General features: G+C 34.5%; 1 protein-coding gene across 1 annotated transcript in view; it reads right to left on the bottom strand.

Annotated features, from left to right (window-relative positions):
* Window positions 1–19147, bottom strand: part of LOC130337568 (neuroligin-2-like) — a gene marked incomplete in the record, with an annotated part of 184394 nt that overhangs the window by 25189 nt on the left and 140058 nt on the right. Inside the window, 1 exon segment of the mRNA XM_056553952.1 lies at window positions 424–573. Coding sequence (XP_056409927.1) covers window positions 424–573 — 150 coding nt within the window.

Consider the following 19147-nt stretch of genomic DNA (forward strand, 5'->3'; position numbering starts at 1 on the left):
GGACAAGAGGCGGCCATGTTTATTATGGTTTAGTTTAGGACAAGAGGCAGCGATGTTTACTATGGTTTAGGACAAGAGGCGGCCATGTTTATTATGGTTTAGGACAAGAGGCAGCGATGTTTACTATGGTTTAGGACAAGAGGCGGCCATGTTTATTATGGTTTAGGACAAGAGGCGGCCATGTTAATTATGGTTTAGTTTAGGACAAGAAGCGGCCATGTTTATTATGGTTTAGGACAAGAGGCGGCCATGTTAATTATGGTTTAGTTTAGGACAAGAGGCGGCCATGTTTATTATCGTTTAGGACAAGAGGCAGCCATGTTTATTATCGTTTAGGACAAGAGACGGCCATGTTTATTATGGGGTAGTTCAGGAAAAGAATTGGTTCATTAATGGAGAAAACTCCACAGAATGGTAACGTACCGAGGACTCCCAGTCTGTAGTTCATAGTGACCACAATCACATTGCCATAGGCGGCCAGGACACTACCGTCAAACATGTTCCCGGTGCCGTCCATGTAGGATCCGCCGTGGATAAACATCATGACCGGCTTCTTCCCACTGTCACGGATATCTGCAAAATGTAGACAAAATGATATCACAAGATTATCAGCGGTAAGAACAGAAGATCCCCTAGTGATCTCTACAATACTATTATGATAGAGCCCTGTGGTAAACACTAACCTCTACTATGATAGAGCCCTGTGGTAAACACTAACCCCCTAGTATGATAGAGCCCTGTGGTAAATACTAACCTATACTATGATAGAGCCCTGTGGTAAACACTTACCCCTACTATGATAGAGCCCTATGGTAAATACTAACCTATACTATGATAGAGCCCTGTGGTAAATACTAACCCCCTACTATGATAGAACCCTATGGTAAATACTAACCTCTACTATGATAGAGCCCTGTGGTAAATACTAACCCCCTACTGTGATAGAGCCCTATGGTACATACTTACCCCTATTATGATAGAGCCCTATGGTAAATACTAACCCCACTATGATAGAGCTCTATAGTAAATACTAACCCCTATTATGATAGAGCCCTGTGGTAAATACTAATGCCCTACTATGATAGAGCTCTATGGTAAATACTAACGCCCTACTATGATAGAGCTCTATAGTAAGTACTAACCCCGCCCCTATTATAGAGCTCTATAGTAAAATACTAACCCCTACCATGATAGAGCTCTATAGTAAAATACTAACCCCCTACTATGATAGAGCTCTGTAGTAAAATACTAACCCCCTACTATAATAGAGCTCTATGGTAAAATACTAACCCCTACTATGATAGAGATCTACAGTAAATACTAACCCCCTACTATGATAGAGCTCTGTAGTAAATAATAACCCCTACTATGATAGAGCTCTGTAATAACCCCCTACTATGAGAGGGCTCTATGGTAAAATACTAACCCCTACTATTATAGAGCTCTGTAGTAAAATACTGACCCCCTACAATGATAGAGCTCTGCAGTAAAATACTGACCCCCTACAATGATAGAGCTCTGCAGTAAAATACTGACCCCTACTATGGTAGAGCTCTATAGTAACATACTGACCCCTACTATGGTAGAGCTCTATAGTAAAATACTGACCCCTACTATGATAGAGCTCTATAGTAAAATACTAACCCTTACTAGGATAGAGCTCTGCAGTAAATACAAACTCCTACTAGGATAGAGCTCTAAAGCAAATACTAACTCCTATGATAGAGCTGTATGGTAAAATACTGACCCCTACTATGACAGAGCTCTGCAGTAAATACTAACTCCTACTAGGATAGCGCTGTATAGTAAATACTAATCCCTACTATTATAGAGATCTATAGTAAATACTAACTCCTACTATGATAGAGCTCTGTGGTAAAATACTAACTCCCTACTATGATAGAGCTCTATAGTAAAATACTAACTCCCTACTATAATAGAGCTCTATGGTAAAATACTAACTCCCTACTATAATAGAGCTCTATGGTAAAATACTAACTCCCTACTATAATAGAGCTCTATGGTAAAATACTAACTCCCTACTATGATAGAGCTCTATGGTAAAATACTAACTCCCTACTATAATAGAGCTCTATGGTAAAATACTAACTCCCTACTATGACAGAGCTCTATAGTAAAATAATAACCCCTACTATAATAGAGCTCTATGGTAAAATACTAACTCCCTACTATAATAGAGCTCTATGGTAAAATACTAACTCCCTACTATAATAGAGCTCTATGGTAAAATACTAACTCCCTACTATAATAGAACTCTATGGTAAAATACTAACTCCCTACTATAATAGAGCTCTATGGTAAAATACTAACTCCCTACTATAATAGAGCTCTATAGTAAAATAATAACCCCTACAATGATAAAGCTCTGTGGTAAAATACTAACTCCCTACTATGATAGAGCTCTATAGTAAAATACTAACTCCCTACTATAATAGAGCTCTATGGTAAAATACTAACTCCCTACTATAATAGAGCTCTATGGTAAAATACTAACTCCCTACTATAATAGAGCTCTATGGTAAAATACTAACTCCCTACTATAATAGAGCTCTATGGTAAAATACTAACTCCCTACTATAATAGAACTCTATGGTAAAATACTAACTCCCTACTATAATAGAGCTCTATGGTAAAATACTAACTCCCTACTATGATAGAGCTCTATAGTAAAATAATAACCCCTATGATAGAGCTCTATAGTAAATCCTACTATGCTAGAGCTCTGTGGTAAAATACTAATCCCTACTATGATAGAGCTTTATAGTTAAATACTGACCCCTACTATGATAGAGCTCTATGGTAAAATACTTACCCCTACTATGATAGAGCTCTATAGTAAAATACTAACCCTCTACTAAGATAGAGCTCTGCAGTAAAATACTGATCACTACTATGATAGAGCTCTATAGTAAATACTAACTCCTACTAGGATAGCGCTGTATAGTAAATACTAATCCCTACTATGATAGAGCTCTATAGTAAATACTAACTCCTACTATGATAGAGCTCTGTGGTAAAATACTGATCCCTACTATGATAGAGCTCTATAGTAAAATAATAACCCCTACAATGATAGAGCTCTGTAGTAAAATACTGATCACTACTATGATAGAGCTCTATAGTAAAATAATAACCCCTATGATAGAGCGCTATAGTAAATACTAACTCCTACTATGATAGAGCTCTATAGTAAATACTAACTCCTACTATGCTAGAGCTCTGTGGTAAAATACTAATCCCTACTATGATAGAGCTTTATAGTTAAATACTGACCCCTACTATGATAGAGCTCTATGGTAAAATACTTACCCCTACTATGATAGAGCTCTATAGTAAAATACTAACCCCCTACTATGATAGAGCTCTATAGTAAAATAATAACCCCTACAATGATAGAGCTCTGTAGTAAAATACTGATCACTACTATGATAGAGCTCTATAGTAAATACTAACTCCTACTATGATAGAGCTCTATAGTAAATACTAACTCCTACTATGCTAGAGCTCTGTGGTAAAAGACTAATCCCTACTATGATAGAGCTCTATAGTAAAATACTGACCCCTACTATGATAGAGCACTATGGTAAAATACTTACTCCTACTATGATAGAGCTCTATAGTAAAATGCTAACCCCCTACTATGATAGAGCTCTATAGTAAAATACTGACCCCTACTATGATAGAGCTCTATAGTAAAATACTGACCCCACTATGATAGAGCTCTATAGTAAAATAATAACCCCTACAATGATAGAGCTCTGTAGTAAAATACTAACTCCTATGATAGAGCTCAATGGTAAAATACTAACCCCTATGATAGAGCTCTATAGTAAATACTAACTCCTACTATGCTAGAGCTCTGTGGTAAAATACTAATCCCTACTATGATAGAGCTTTATAGTTAAATACTGACCCCTACTATGATAGAGCTCTATGGTAAAATACTTACCCCTACTATGATAGAGCTCTATAGTAAAATACTAACCCCCTACTATGATAGAGCTCTATAGTAAAATACTGACCCCTACTATGATAGAGCTCTATAGCAAAATACTGACCCCACTACGATAGAGCTCTATAGTAAAATAATAACCCCTGCAATGATAGAGCTCTGTAGTAAAATACTGATCACTACTATGATAGAGCTCTATGGTAAAATACTAACTCCCTACTATAATAGAGCTCTATAGTAAAATACTAACCCCCTACTATGATAGAGCTCTATAGTAAAATAATAACCCCTACTATGATAGAGCTCTATAGTAAAATACTGACCCCTACTATGATAGAGCTCTATAGTAAAATACTAACCCCTACTATGATAGAGCTCTATGGTAAAATACTAATCCCTACTATGATAGAGCTCAATAGTAAAATAATAATCCCTACTATGATAGAGCTCTATAGTAAAATACTAATCCCTACTATGATAGAGCTCTATAGTAAAATACTGACCCCTACTATGATAGAGCTCTATAGTAAAATACTAATCCCTACTATGATAGAGCTCTATAGTAAAATAATAACCCCTACTATGATAGAGCTCTATAGTAAAATACTAATCCCTACTATGATAGAGCTCTATAGTAAAATACTAATCCCTACTATGATAGAGCTCTATAGTAAAATACTAATCCCTACTATGATAGAGCTCTATAGTAAAATACTGACCCCTACTATGATAGAGCTCTATAGTAAAATACTAACCCCTACTATGGTAGAGCTCTATAGTAAAATACTAATCCCTACTATGATAGAGCTTTATAGTTAAATACTGACCCCTACTATGATAGAGCTCTATGGTAAAATACTTACCCCTACTATGATAGAGCTCTATAGTAAAATACTAACCCCCTACTAAGATAGAGCTCTGTAGTAAAATACTGATCACTACTATGATAGAGCTCTATAGTAAATACTAACTCCTACTAGGATAGCGCTGTATAGTAAATACTAATCCCTACTATTATAGAGCTCTATAGTAAATACTAACTCCTACTATGATAGAGCTCTGTGGTAAAATACTGATCCCTACTATGATAGAGCTCTATAGTAAAATAATAACCCCTACAATGATAGAGCTCTGTAGTAAAATACTGATCACTACTATGATAGAGCTCTATAGTAAAATAATAACCCCTATGATAGAGCGCTATAGTAAATACTAACTCCTACTATGATAGAGCTCTATAGTAAATACTAACTCCTACTATGCTAGAGCTCTGTGGTAAAATACTAATCCCTACTATGATAGAGCTTTATAGTTAAATACTGACCCCTACTATGATAGAGCTCTATGGTAAAATATTTACCCCTACTATGATAGAGCTCTATAGTAAAATACTAACCCCCTACTATGATAGAGCTCTATAGTAAAATAATAACCCCTACAATGATAGAGCTCTGTAGTAAAATACTGATCACTACTATGATAGAGCTCTATAGTAAATACTAACTCCTACTATGATAGAGCTCTATAGTAAATACTAACTCCTACTATGCTAGAGCTCTGTGGTAAAAGACTAATCCCTACTATGATAGAGCTCTATAGTAAAATACTGACCCCTACTATGATAGAGCTCTATGGTAAAATACTTACCCCTACTATGATAGAGCTCTATAGTAAAATACTAACCCCCTACTATGATAGAGCTCTATAGTAAAATACTGACCCCTACTATGATAGAGCTCTATAGCAAAATACTGACCCCACTACGATAGAGCTCTATAGTAAAATAATAACCCCTGCAATGATAGAGCTCTGTAGTAAAATACTGATCACTACTATGATAGAGCTCTATGGTAAAATACTAACTCCCTACTATAATAGAGCTCTATAGTAAAATACTAACCCCCTACTATGATAGAGCTCTATAGTAAAATAATAACCCCTACTATGATAGAGCTCTATAGTAAAATACTGACCCCTACTATGATAGAGCTCTATAGTAAAACACTAACCCCTACTATGATAGAGCTCTATAGTAAAATACTAATCCCTACTATGATAGAGCTCTATAGTAAAATACTAATCCCTACTATGATAGAGCTCTATAGTAAAATACTAATCCCTACTATGATAGAGCTCTATGGTAAAATACTAACTCCCTACTATAATAGAGCTCTATGGTAAAATACTAACTCCCTACTATAATAGAGCTCTATAGTAAAATACTAATCCCTACTATGATAGAGCTCTATAGTAAAATACTAACTCCCTACTATGATAGAGCTCTATGGTAAAATACTAACTCCCTACTATAATAGAGCTCTATAGTAAAATACTAATCCCTACTATGATAGAGCTCTATAGTAAAATACTAATCCCTACTATGATAGAGCTCTATAGTAAAATACTGACCCCTACTATGATAGAGCTCTATAGTAAAATACTAACCCCTACTATGATAGAGCTCTATAGTAAAATACTAATCCCTACTATGATAGAGCTCTATAGTAAAATAATAACCCCTACTATGATAGAGCTCTGCAGTAAAATACTGACCCCTACTATGATAGAGCTCTGTGGTAAAATACTAATCCCTGCTATGATAGAGCTCTAAAGCAAATACTAACTTCTATGATAGAGCTCTATGGTAAAATACTAACCCCTACTATGACAGAGCTCTATAGTAAGTACTAACTCCTACTATGATAGAGCTCTGTGGTAAAATACTAATCCCTACTATGATAGAGCTCTGCAGTAAAATACTGACCCCCTACTATGGTAGAGCTCTATAGTAAAATACTTACCCCTACTATGATAGAGATCTGCAGTAAATACTAACTCCTACTAGGATAGCGCTGTATAGTAAATACTAACCCCTACTATGATAGAGCTCTATAGTAAATACTAACTGATACTATGATAGAGCTCTGTGGTAAAATACTAACTCCCTACTATGATAGAGCTTTATAGTTAAATACTGACCCCTACTATGATAGAGCTCTATGGTAAAATACTTACCCCTACTATGATAGAGCTCTATAGTAAAATACTAACCCCATACTATGATAGAGCTCTATAGTAAAATAATAACCCCTACAATGATAGAGCTCTGTAGTAAAATACTGATCACTACTATGATAGAGCTCTATAGTAAAATAATAACCCCTATGATAGAGCTCTATAGTAAATACTAACTCCTACTATGATAGAGCTCTATAGTAAATACTAACTCCTACTATGATAGAGCTCTGTGGTAAAATACTAATCCATATTATGATAGAGCTTTATAGTTAAATACTGACCCCTACTATGATAGAGCTCTATGGTAAAATACTTACCCCAACTATGATAGAGCTCTATAGTAAAATACTAACCCCCTACTATGATAGAGCTCTATAGTAAAATACTGACCCCTACTATGATAGAGCTCTATAGTAAAATACTGACCCCACTATGATAGAGCTCTATAGTAAAATAATAACCCCTACAATGATAGAGCTCTGTAGTAAAATACTAACTCCTAGGATAGAGCTTAATGGTAAAATACTAACCCCTATGAAAGAGCTCTATAGTAAATACTAACTCCTACTATGATAGAGCTCTATAGTAAATACTAACTCCTACTATGATAGAGCTCTGTGGTAAAATACTAATCCCTACTATGATAGAGCTTTATAGTTAAATACTGACCCCTACTATGATAGAGCTCTATGGTAAAATACTGACCCCTACTATGATAGAGCTCTATAGTAAAATACTAACCCCGTACTATGATAGAGCTCTATAGTAAAATACTAACCCCACTATGATAGAGCTCTATAGTAAATTAATAACCCCTACAATGATAGAGCTCTGTAGTAAAATACTGATCACTACTATGATAGAGCTCTATAGTAAAATAATAACCCCTACTATGATAGAGCTCTGTAGTAAAATACTGATCCCTGCTATACTAGAGCTCTATAGAAAAATACTAACCCCCTACTATGATAGAGCTCTGTGGTAAAATACTGACCCATACTATGATAGAGCGCTATAGTAAAATGCTAACCCCCTACTATGATAGAGCACTCTAGTAAAATACTGATCCCTACTATGATAGAGCTCTATAGTAAAATACTGATCCCTACTATGATAGAGCTCTGTAGTAAAATACTGATCCCTACTATGATAGAGCTCTGTAGTAAAATACTAACCCCACTATGATAGAGCTCTGTAGTAAAATGCTCACCCCCTACTATAATAGAGCTCTATGGTAAAATCCTCACCCCCTACTATGATAGAGCTCAATGGTAAAATCCTCACCCCCTACTATGATAGAGCTCTATGGTAAAATCCTCACCCCCTACTATAATAGAGCTCTATGGTAACATCCTCACCCCCGTACTATGATAGAGCTCTACAGTAAAATACTAACCCCCTACTATAATAGAGCTCTATGGTAAAATACTAAATCCCTACTATAATAGAGCTCTATGGTAAAATACTAACTCCCTACTATAATAGAGCTCTATGGTAAAATACTAAAGCCCTACTATAACAGAGCTCTATGGTAAAATACTAACTCCCTACTATGATAGAGCTCTATGGTAAAATACTAATCCCTACTATAATAGAGCTCTATGTTAAAATACTAACGCCCTACTATAATAGAGCTCTATGGTAAAATACTAACTCCCTACTATAATAGAGCTCTATGGTAAAATACTAACTCCCTACTATAATAGAGCTCTATGGTAAAATACTAACTCCCTACTATAATAGAGCTCTATGGTAAAATACTAACTCCCTACTATAATAGAGCTCTATGGTAAAATACTAACTCCCTACTATAATAGAGCTCTATGGTAAAATACTAACTCCCTACTATAATAGAGCTCTATGGTAAAATACTAACTCCCTACTATAATAGAGCTCTATGGTAAAATACTAACTCCCTACTATAATAGAGCTCTATGGTAAAATACTAACTCCCTACTATAATAGAGCTCTATGGTAAAATCCTCACCCCCTACTATGATAGAGCTCAATGGTAAAATCCTCACCCCCTACTATGATAGAGCTCTATGGTAAAATCCTCACCCCCTACTATAATAGAGCTCTATGGTAACATCCTCACCCCCGTACTATGATAGAGCTCTACAGTAAAATACTAACCCCCCTACTATAATAGAGCTCTATGGTAAAATACTAAATCCCTACTATAATAGAGCTCTATGGTAAAATACTAACTCCCTACTATAATAGAGCTCTATGGTAAAATACTAACTCCCTACTATAATAGAGCTCTATGGTAAATTACTAACTCCCTACTATAATAGAGCTCTATGGTAAAATACTAACTCCCTACTATAATAGAGCTCTATGGTAAAATACTAAATCCCTACTATAATAGAGCTCTATGGTAAAATACTAACTCCCTACTATAATAGAGCTCTATGGTAAAATACTAAATCCCTACTATAATAGAGCTCTATGGTAAAATACTAACTCCCTACTATGATAGAGCTCTATGGTAAAATACTAACTCCCTACTATAATAGAGCTCTATGGTAAAATACTAACTCCCTACTATAATAGAGCTCTATGGTAAAATACTAACTCCCTACTATAATAGAGCTCTATGGTAAAATACTAACTCCCTACTATAATAGAGCTCTATGGTAAAATACTAACTCCCTACTATAATAGAGCTCTATGGTAAAATACTAACTCCCTACTATAATAGAGCTCTATGGTAAAATACTAACTCCCTACTATAATAGAGCTCTATGGTAAAATACTAACTCCCTACTATAATAGAGCTCTATGGTAAAATACTAACTCCCTACTATAATAGAGCTCTATGGTAAAATACTAACTCCCTACTATAATAGAGCTCTATGGTAAAATACTAACTCCCTACTATGACAGAGCTCTATAGTAAAATAATAACCCCTACTATGACAGAGCTCTATGGTAAAATACTAACTCCCTACTATAATAGAGCTCTATGGTAAAATACTAACTCCCTACTATAATAGAGCTCTATGGTAAAATACTAACTCCCTACTATAATAGAGCTCTATGGTAAAATACTAACTCCCTACTATAATAGAGCTCTATGGTAAAATACTAACTCCCTACTATAATAGAGCTCTATGGTAAAATACTAACTCCCTACTATAATAGAGCTCTATGGTAAAATACTAACTCCCTACTATAATAGAGCTCTATAGTAAAATAATAACCCCTACTATGACAGAGCTCTATGGTAAAATACTAACTCCCTACTATAATAGAGCTCTATGGTAAAATACTAACTCCCTACTATAATAGAGCTCTATGGTAAAATACTAACTCCCTACTATAATAGAGCTCTATGGTAAAATACTAACTCCCTACTATAATAGAGCTCTATGGTAAAATACTAACTCCCTACTATAATAGAGCTCTATGGTAAAATACTAACTCCCTACTTTAATAGAGCTCTATGGTAAAATACTAACTCCCTACTATAATAGAGCTCTATGGTAAAATACTAACTCCCTACTATAATAGAGCTCTATGGTAAAATACTAACTCCCTACTATGACAGAGCTCTATAGTAAAATAATAACCCCTACTATGATAGAGCTCTATGGTAAAATACTAACTCCCTACTATAATAGAGCTCTATGGTAAAATACTAACTCCCTACTATAATAGAGCTCTATGGTAAAATACTAACTCCCTACTATAATAGAGCTCTATGGTAAAATCCTCACCCCCTATTATGATAGAGCTCAATGGTAAAATCCTCACCCCCTACTATGATAGAGCTCTATGGTAAAATCCTCACCCCCTACTATAATAGAGCTCTATGGTAACATCCTCACCCCCGTACTATGATAGAGCTCTACAGTAAAATACTAACCCCCCTACTATAATAGAGCTCTATGGTAAAATACTAAATCCCTACTATAATAGAGCTCTATGGTAAAATACTAACTCCCTACTATAATAGAGCTCTATGGTAAAATACTAAATCCCTACTATAATAGAGCTCTATGGTAAAATACTAACTCCCTACTATGATAGAGCTCTATGGTAAAATACTAACTCCCTACTATAATAGAACTCTATGGTAAAATACTAACTCCCTACTATAATAGAGCTCTATGGTAAAATACTAACTCCCTACTATAATAGAGCTCTATGGTAAAATACTAACTCCCTACTATAATAGAGCTCTATGGTAAAATACTAACTCCCTACTATAATAGAGCTCTATGGTAAAATACTAACTCCCTACTATAATAGAACTCTATGGTAAAATACTAACTCCCTACTATAATAGAGCTCTATGGTAAAATACTAACTCCCTACTATAATAGAGCTCTATGGTAAAATACTAACTCCCTACTATAATAGAGCTCTATGGTAAAATACTAACTCCCTACTATAATAGAGCTCTATGGTAAAATACTAACTCCCTACTATAATAGAGCTCTATGGTAAAATACTAACTCCCTACTATGACAGAGCTCTATAGTAAAATAATAACCCCTACTGTGACAGAGCTCTATCGTAAAATAATAACCCCTACTATGATAGAGCTCTGTAGTAAGGATAGGAGGGGGAAAAATCTCCGGATCCTCGGTGCCACCCGTTGCAATAAACTTCAGAAGTCACTGGTACAGTTAAAAGTTTCTTTATTCACCTATGTCAGACGCGTTTTGAGGTTTAGGATCCTAAACCTCGAAACGCGTCTGACATAGGTGAATAAAGAAACTTTTAACTGTACCAGTGACTTCTGAAGTTTATTGCAACGGGTGGCGCCGAGGATCCGGAGTTTTTCCCCCCTCCTATCCTGATTATCTACTATGGAGTGAGGCTTCCACCTCCTCGACATCTCTGGACGGCTGCACCGTTCCTTCCACACCGAGTCAATCCAGGTTGCTGCATGTCTAATGCCACCAGGTAAGGTGAGTGGTTATTGCATATACCGCCAACTCTAAATATTCACATCTGATCAAACGTACTGCCCTATGAGAGCTCTGTAGTAAAATACTGATCCCTACTATGATAGAGCAACATTGACAGAGCTCTATAGTATAATATTGCTCCCTATACTGACAGAGCTCTATAGTATATTATTACTCCCTATACTGACAGAGCTCTATAGTATATTATTACTCCCTATACTGACAGAGCTCTATAGTATATTATTACTCCCTATACTGACAGAGCTCTATAGTATATTATTACTCCCTATACTGACAGAGCTCTATAGTATAATATTGCTCCCTATACTGACAGAGCTCTATAGTATATTATTACTCCCTATACTGACAGAGCTCTATAGTATATTATTACTCCCTATACTGACAGAGCTCTATAGTATATTATTACTCCCTATACTGACAGAGCTCTATAGTATATTATTACTTCTTATAGTGACAGAGCTCTATAGTATATTATTACTCCCTATACTGATAGAGCTCTATAGTATAATATTACTCCCTATACTGACAGAGCTCTATAGTATATTATTACTCCCTATACTGACAAAGCTCTATAGTATAATATTACTCCCTATACTGACAGAGCTCTATAGTATAATATCACTCCCTATACTGACAGAGCTCTATAGTATATTATTACTCCCTATACTGACAGAGCTCTATAGTATATTATTACTCCCTATACTGACATAGCTCCATAGTATATTATTACTCCCTATACTGACAGAGCTCTATAGTATATTATTACTCCCTATACTGACAGAGCTCTATAGTATATTATTACTCCCTATACTGACAAAGCTCTATAGTATAATATTACTCCCTATACTGACAGAGCTCTATAGTATAATATCACTCCCTATACTGACAGAGCTCTATAGTATATTATTACTCCCTATACAGATAGAGCTCTATAGTATATTATTACTCCCTATACTGACAGAGCTCTATAATATATTATTACTCCCTATACTGACAGAGCTCTATAGTATATTATTACTCCCTATACAGACAGAGCTCTATAGTATATTATTACTCCCTATACAGACAGAGCTCTATAGTATATTATTACTCCCTATACTGACAGAGCTCTATAGTATATTATTACTCCCTATACTGACAGAGCTCTATAGTATATTATTACTCCCTATACTGACAGAGCTCTCTAGTATATTATTACTCCCTATACTGACAGAGCTCTCTAGTATAATATTACTCCCTATACTGACAGAGCTCTATAGTATATTATTACTCCCTATACTGACAGAGCTCTATAGTATATTATTACTCCCTATACTGACAGAGCTCTATAGTATAATATTACTCCCTATACTGACAGAGCTCTATAGTATATTATTACTCCCTATACAGATAGAGCTCTATAGTATATTATTACTCCCTATACTGACAGAGCTCTATAGTATATCATTACTCCCTATACTGACAGAGCTCTATAGTACATTATTACTCCCTATACTGTCAGAGCTCTATAGTATATTATTACTCCATATACTGACAGAGCTCTATAGTATATTATTACTCCCTATACTGAGAGAGCTTTATAGTATATTATTACTCCCTATACTGTCAGAGCTCTATAGTATATTATTACTCTCTATACTGACATAGCTCCATAGAATATTATTCCTCCCTATACTGACAGAGCTCTATAGTATATTATTACTCCCTATACTGAGAGAGCTTTATAGTATATTATTACTCCCTATACTGACAGAGCTCCATAGTATATTATTACTCCCTACACTGACAGAGCTCTATAGTATATTATTTCTCCCTATACTGACAGAGCTCTATAGTATATTATTACTCCCTATACTGACAGAGCTCTATAGTATATTATTACTCCCTATACTGACAGAGCTCTATAGTATAATATTGCTCCCTATACTGACAGAGCTCTATAGTATATTATTACTCCCTATACTGACAGAGCTCTATAGTATATTATTACTCCCTATACTGACAGAGCTCTATAGTATATTATTACTCCCTATACTGACAGAGCTCTATAGTATATTATTACTCCCTATACTGACAGAGCTCTATAGTATAATATTGCTCCCTATACTGACAGAGCTCTATAGTATATTATTACTCCCTATACTGACAGAGCTCTATAGTATATTATTACTCCCTATACTGACAGAGCTCTATAGTATATTATTACTCCCTATACTGACAGAGCTCTATAGTATATTATTACTTCTTATAGTGACAGAGCTCTATAGTATATTATTACTCCCTATACTGATAGAGCTCTATAGTATAATATTGCTCCCTATACTGACAGAGCTCTATAGTATATTATTACTCCCTATACTGACAAAGCTCTATAGTATAATATTACTCCCTATACTGACAGAGCTCTATAGTATAATATCACTCCCTATACTGACAGAGCTCTATAGTATATTATTACTCCCTATACTGACAGAGCTCTATAGTATATTATTACTCCCTATACTGACATAGCTCCATAGTATATTATTACTCCCTATACTGACAGAGCTCTATAGTATATTATTACTCCCTATACTGACAGAGCTCTATAGTATATTATTACTCCCTATACTGACAAAGCTCTATAGTATAATATTACTCCCTATACTGACAGAGCTCTATAGTATAATATCACTCCCTATACTGACAGAGCTCTATAGTATATTATTACTCCCTATACAGATAGAGCTCTATAGTATATTATTACTCCCTATACTGACAGAGCTCTATAATATATTATTACTCCCTATACTGACAGAGCTCTATAGTATATTATTACTCCCTATACAGACAGAGCTCTATAGTATATTATTACTCCCTATACAGACAGAGCTCTATAGTATATTATTACTCCCTATACTGACAGAGCTCTATAGTATATTATTACTCCCTATACTGACAGAGCTCTATAGTATATTATTACTCCCTATACTGACAGAGCTCTCTAGTATATTATTACTCCCTATACTGACAGAGCTCTCTAGTATAATATTACTCCCTATACTGACAGAGCTCTATAGTATATTATTACTCCCTATACTGACAGAGCTCTATAGTATATTATTACTCCCTATACTGACAGAGCTCTATAGTATAATATTACTCCCTATACTGACAGAGCTCTATAGTATATTATTACTCCCTATACAGATAGAGCTCTATAGTATATTATTACTCCCTATACTGACAGAGCTCTATAGTATATCATTACTCCCTATACTGACAGAGCTCTATAGTACATTATTACTCCCTATACTGTCAGAGCTCTATAGTATATTATTACTCCATATACTGACAGAGCTCTATAGTATATTATTACTCCCTATACTGAGAGAGCTTTATAGTATATTATTACTCCCTATACTGTCAGAGCTCTATAGTATATTATTACTCTCTATACTGACATAGCTCCATAGAATATTATTCCTCCCTATACTGACAGAGCTCTATAGTATATTATTACTCCCTATACTGAGAGAGCTTTATAGTATATTATTACTCCCTATACTGACAGAGCTCCATAGTATATTATTACTCCCTACACTGACAGAGCTCTATAGTATATTATTTCTCCCTATACTGACAGAGCTCTATAGTATATTATTACTCCCTATACTGACATAGCTCCATAGTATATTATTACTCCCTATACTGACAGAGCTCTATAGTATATTATTACTCCCTATACTGACATAGCTCCATAGTATATTATTACTCCCAATACTGACAGAGCTCTATAGTATATTATTACTCTCTATACTGACAGAGCTCCATAGTATATTATTACTCCCTATACTGACATAGCTCCATAGTATATTATTACTCCCTATACTGACAGAGCTCTATAGTATATTATTACTTCCTATACTGACAGAGCTCCATAGTATATTATTACTCCCTACACTGACAGAGCTCTATAGTATATTATTACTCCCTATACTGACAGAGCTCTATAGTATATTATTACTCCCTATACTGACATAGCTCCATAGTATATTATTACTCCCTATACTGACAGAGCTCTATAGTATATTATTACTCCCTATACTGACAGAGCTCTATAGTATATTATTACTCCCTATACTGACATAGCTCCATAGTATATTATTACCCCCTATACTGACAGAGCTCTATAGTATATTATTACTCCCTATACTGACATAGCTCCATAGTATATTATTACTCCCAATACTGACAGAGCTCTATAGTATATTATTACTCTCTATACTGACATAGCTCCATAGTATATTATTACTCCCTATACTGACATAGCTCCATAGTATATTATTACTCCCTATACTGACAGAGCTCTATAGTATATTATTACTTCCTATACTGACAGAGCTCTATAGTATATTATTACTCCCTATACTGACAGAGCTCTATAGTATATTATTACTTCCTATACTGACAACGCTCTATAGTATATTATTACTCCCTATACTGACAAAGCTCTATAGTATATTATTACTCCCTATACTGACAGAGCTCTATAGTATATTATTACTTCCTATACTGACAACGCTCTATAGTATATTATTACTCCCTATACTGACAAAGCTCTATAGTATATTATTACTCCCTATACTGACATAGCTCCATAGTATATTATTACTCCCTATACTGACATAGCTCCATAGTATATTATTACTCCCTATACTGACAGAGCTCTATAGTATATTATTACTCCCTATACTGACATAGCTCCATAGTATATTATTACCCCCTATACTGACAGAGCTCTATAGTATATTATTACTTCCTATACTGACATAGCTCCATAGTATATTATTACTCCCAATACTGACAGAGCTCTATAGTATATTATTACTCTCTATACTGACAGAGCTCCATAGTATATTATTACTCCCTATACTGACATAGCTCCATAGTATATTATTACTCCCTATACTGACAGAGCTCTATAGTATATTATTACTCCCTATACTGACAGAGCTCCATAGTATATTATTACTCCCTACACTGACAGAGCTCTATAGTATATTATTACTCCCTATACTGACAACGCTCTATAGTATATTATTACTCCCTATACTGACAAAGCTCTATAGTATATTATTACTCCCTATACTGACATAGCTCCATAGTATATTATTACTCCCTATACTGACAGAGCTCTATAGTATATTATTACTCTCTATACTGACAGAGCTTTATAGTATATTATTACTCCCTATACTGACAGAGCTCTATAGTGTATTATTACTCTCTATACTGTCAGAGCTCTATAGTATATTATTACCCCCTATACTGACAGAGCACTATAGTATATCATTACTCCCTATAATGACAGAGCTTTATAGTATATTATTACTCCCTATACTGACAGAGCTCCATAGTATATTATTACTCCCTACACTGACAGAGCTTTATAGTATATTATTACTCCCTATACTGACAGAGCTCCATAGTATATTATTACTCCCTACACTGACAGAGCTCTATAGTATATTATTACTCCCTATACTGGCAGAGCTCTATAGTATATTATTACTCCCTATACTGACAGAGTTCCATAGTATATTATTACTCCCTATACTGAGAGAGCTTTATAGTATATTGTTAATCCCTATACTGACAGAGCTCTATAGTATATTATTACTCTCTATACTGACAGAGCTCTATAGTATATTATTACTCTCTATACTGACAGAGCTCTATAGTATATTATTACTCCCTATACTGACAGAGCTCTATAGTATATTATTACTCCTTATACTGACAGAGCTCTATAGTATATTATTACTCCCTATACTGTCAGAGCTCTATAGTATATTATTACTCTCTATACTGTCAGAGCTCTATAGTATATTATTACTCCCTATACTGACAGAGCTCTATAGTATATTATTACTCCCTATAATGACAGAGCTCTACAGTATATTATTACTCTCTATACTGACAGAGCTCTATAGTATATTATTACTCCCTATACTGACAGAGCTTTATAATATATTACTACTCCCTATACTGACAGAGCTCTATAGTATATTATTATTCTTTATACTGACAGAGCTTTATAGTATATTATTCCCTATACTGACAAAGCTCTATAGTATATTATTACTCCCTATACTGACAGAGCTCTATAGTATATTATTAATTCTTATAGTGACAGAGCTCTATAGTATATTATTACTCTCTATACTGACAGAGCTCTATAGTATATTATTACTCCCTATACTGACAAAGCTCTATAGTATATTATTACTGCCTATACTGACAGATCTCTATAGTATTATGTTTTTCCCTATACTGACAGTGCATTGTTGTATATTATTACTCCCTATGCTGACAGAGCTCTATAATATATTATTACTCCCGATAGTGACAGAGTTCTATAGTATATTATTACTCCCTATACTGACAAAGCTCTATAGTATATTATTACTCCCTATACTGACAGAGTTCTATAGTATAGTATTACTCCCCATACTGACAAAGCTCTATAGTAGACTATTACTCCCTATACTGACAGAGCTCTATAGTATATTATTACTCCTTTTAGTGACAGAGCTCTATAGTATATTAATACTCCCTATACTGAAAGATATCTATAGTATATTTTTACTCCTTATAGTGAAAGAGCTCTATAGTAAACTATAACTATCTATACGGACAGAGCTCTATAGTATATTATTTTTCACTATACTGACAGAGCTCTATAGTATATTATTACTCCTTATATGACAGCTTTATAGTTTATTACTCTCTATACTGACAGAGCTCTATAGTATATTATTACTCCCTATACTGACAGAGCTCTATAGTATATTATTACTCCCTATACTGACAGAGCTCTAAAGTATATTATTACTCTATAGTAATAATACAGAACTCTATAGTATTATGTTTTTCCCTATACTGACAGTGCATTGCTGTATATCATTACTCCATATACTGACAAAGCTCTATAGTATATTATTACTCCCTATAATGACAGAGCTCTACAGTATATTATTACTCTCTATACTGACAGAGCTCTATAGTATATTATTACTCCCTATACTGACAGAGCTTTATAGTATATTATTACTCCCTATACTGACAGAGCTCTATAGTATATTATTATTCTTTATACTGACAGAGCTTTATAGTATACTATTCCCTATACTGACAAAGCTCTATAGTATATTATTACTCCCTATAC

The sequence above is a fragment of the Hyla sarda genome, unplaced genomic scaffold (assembly GCF_029499605.1).
Source record: "Hyla sarda isolate aHylSar1 unplaced genomic scaffold, aHylSar1.hap1 scaffold_498, whole genome shotgun sequence".
In the NCBI taxonomy this organism is placed as follows: domain Eukaryota; kingdom Metazoa; phylum Chordata; class Amphibia; order Anura; family Hylidae; genus Hyla; species Hyla sarda.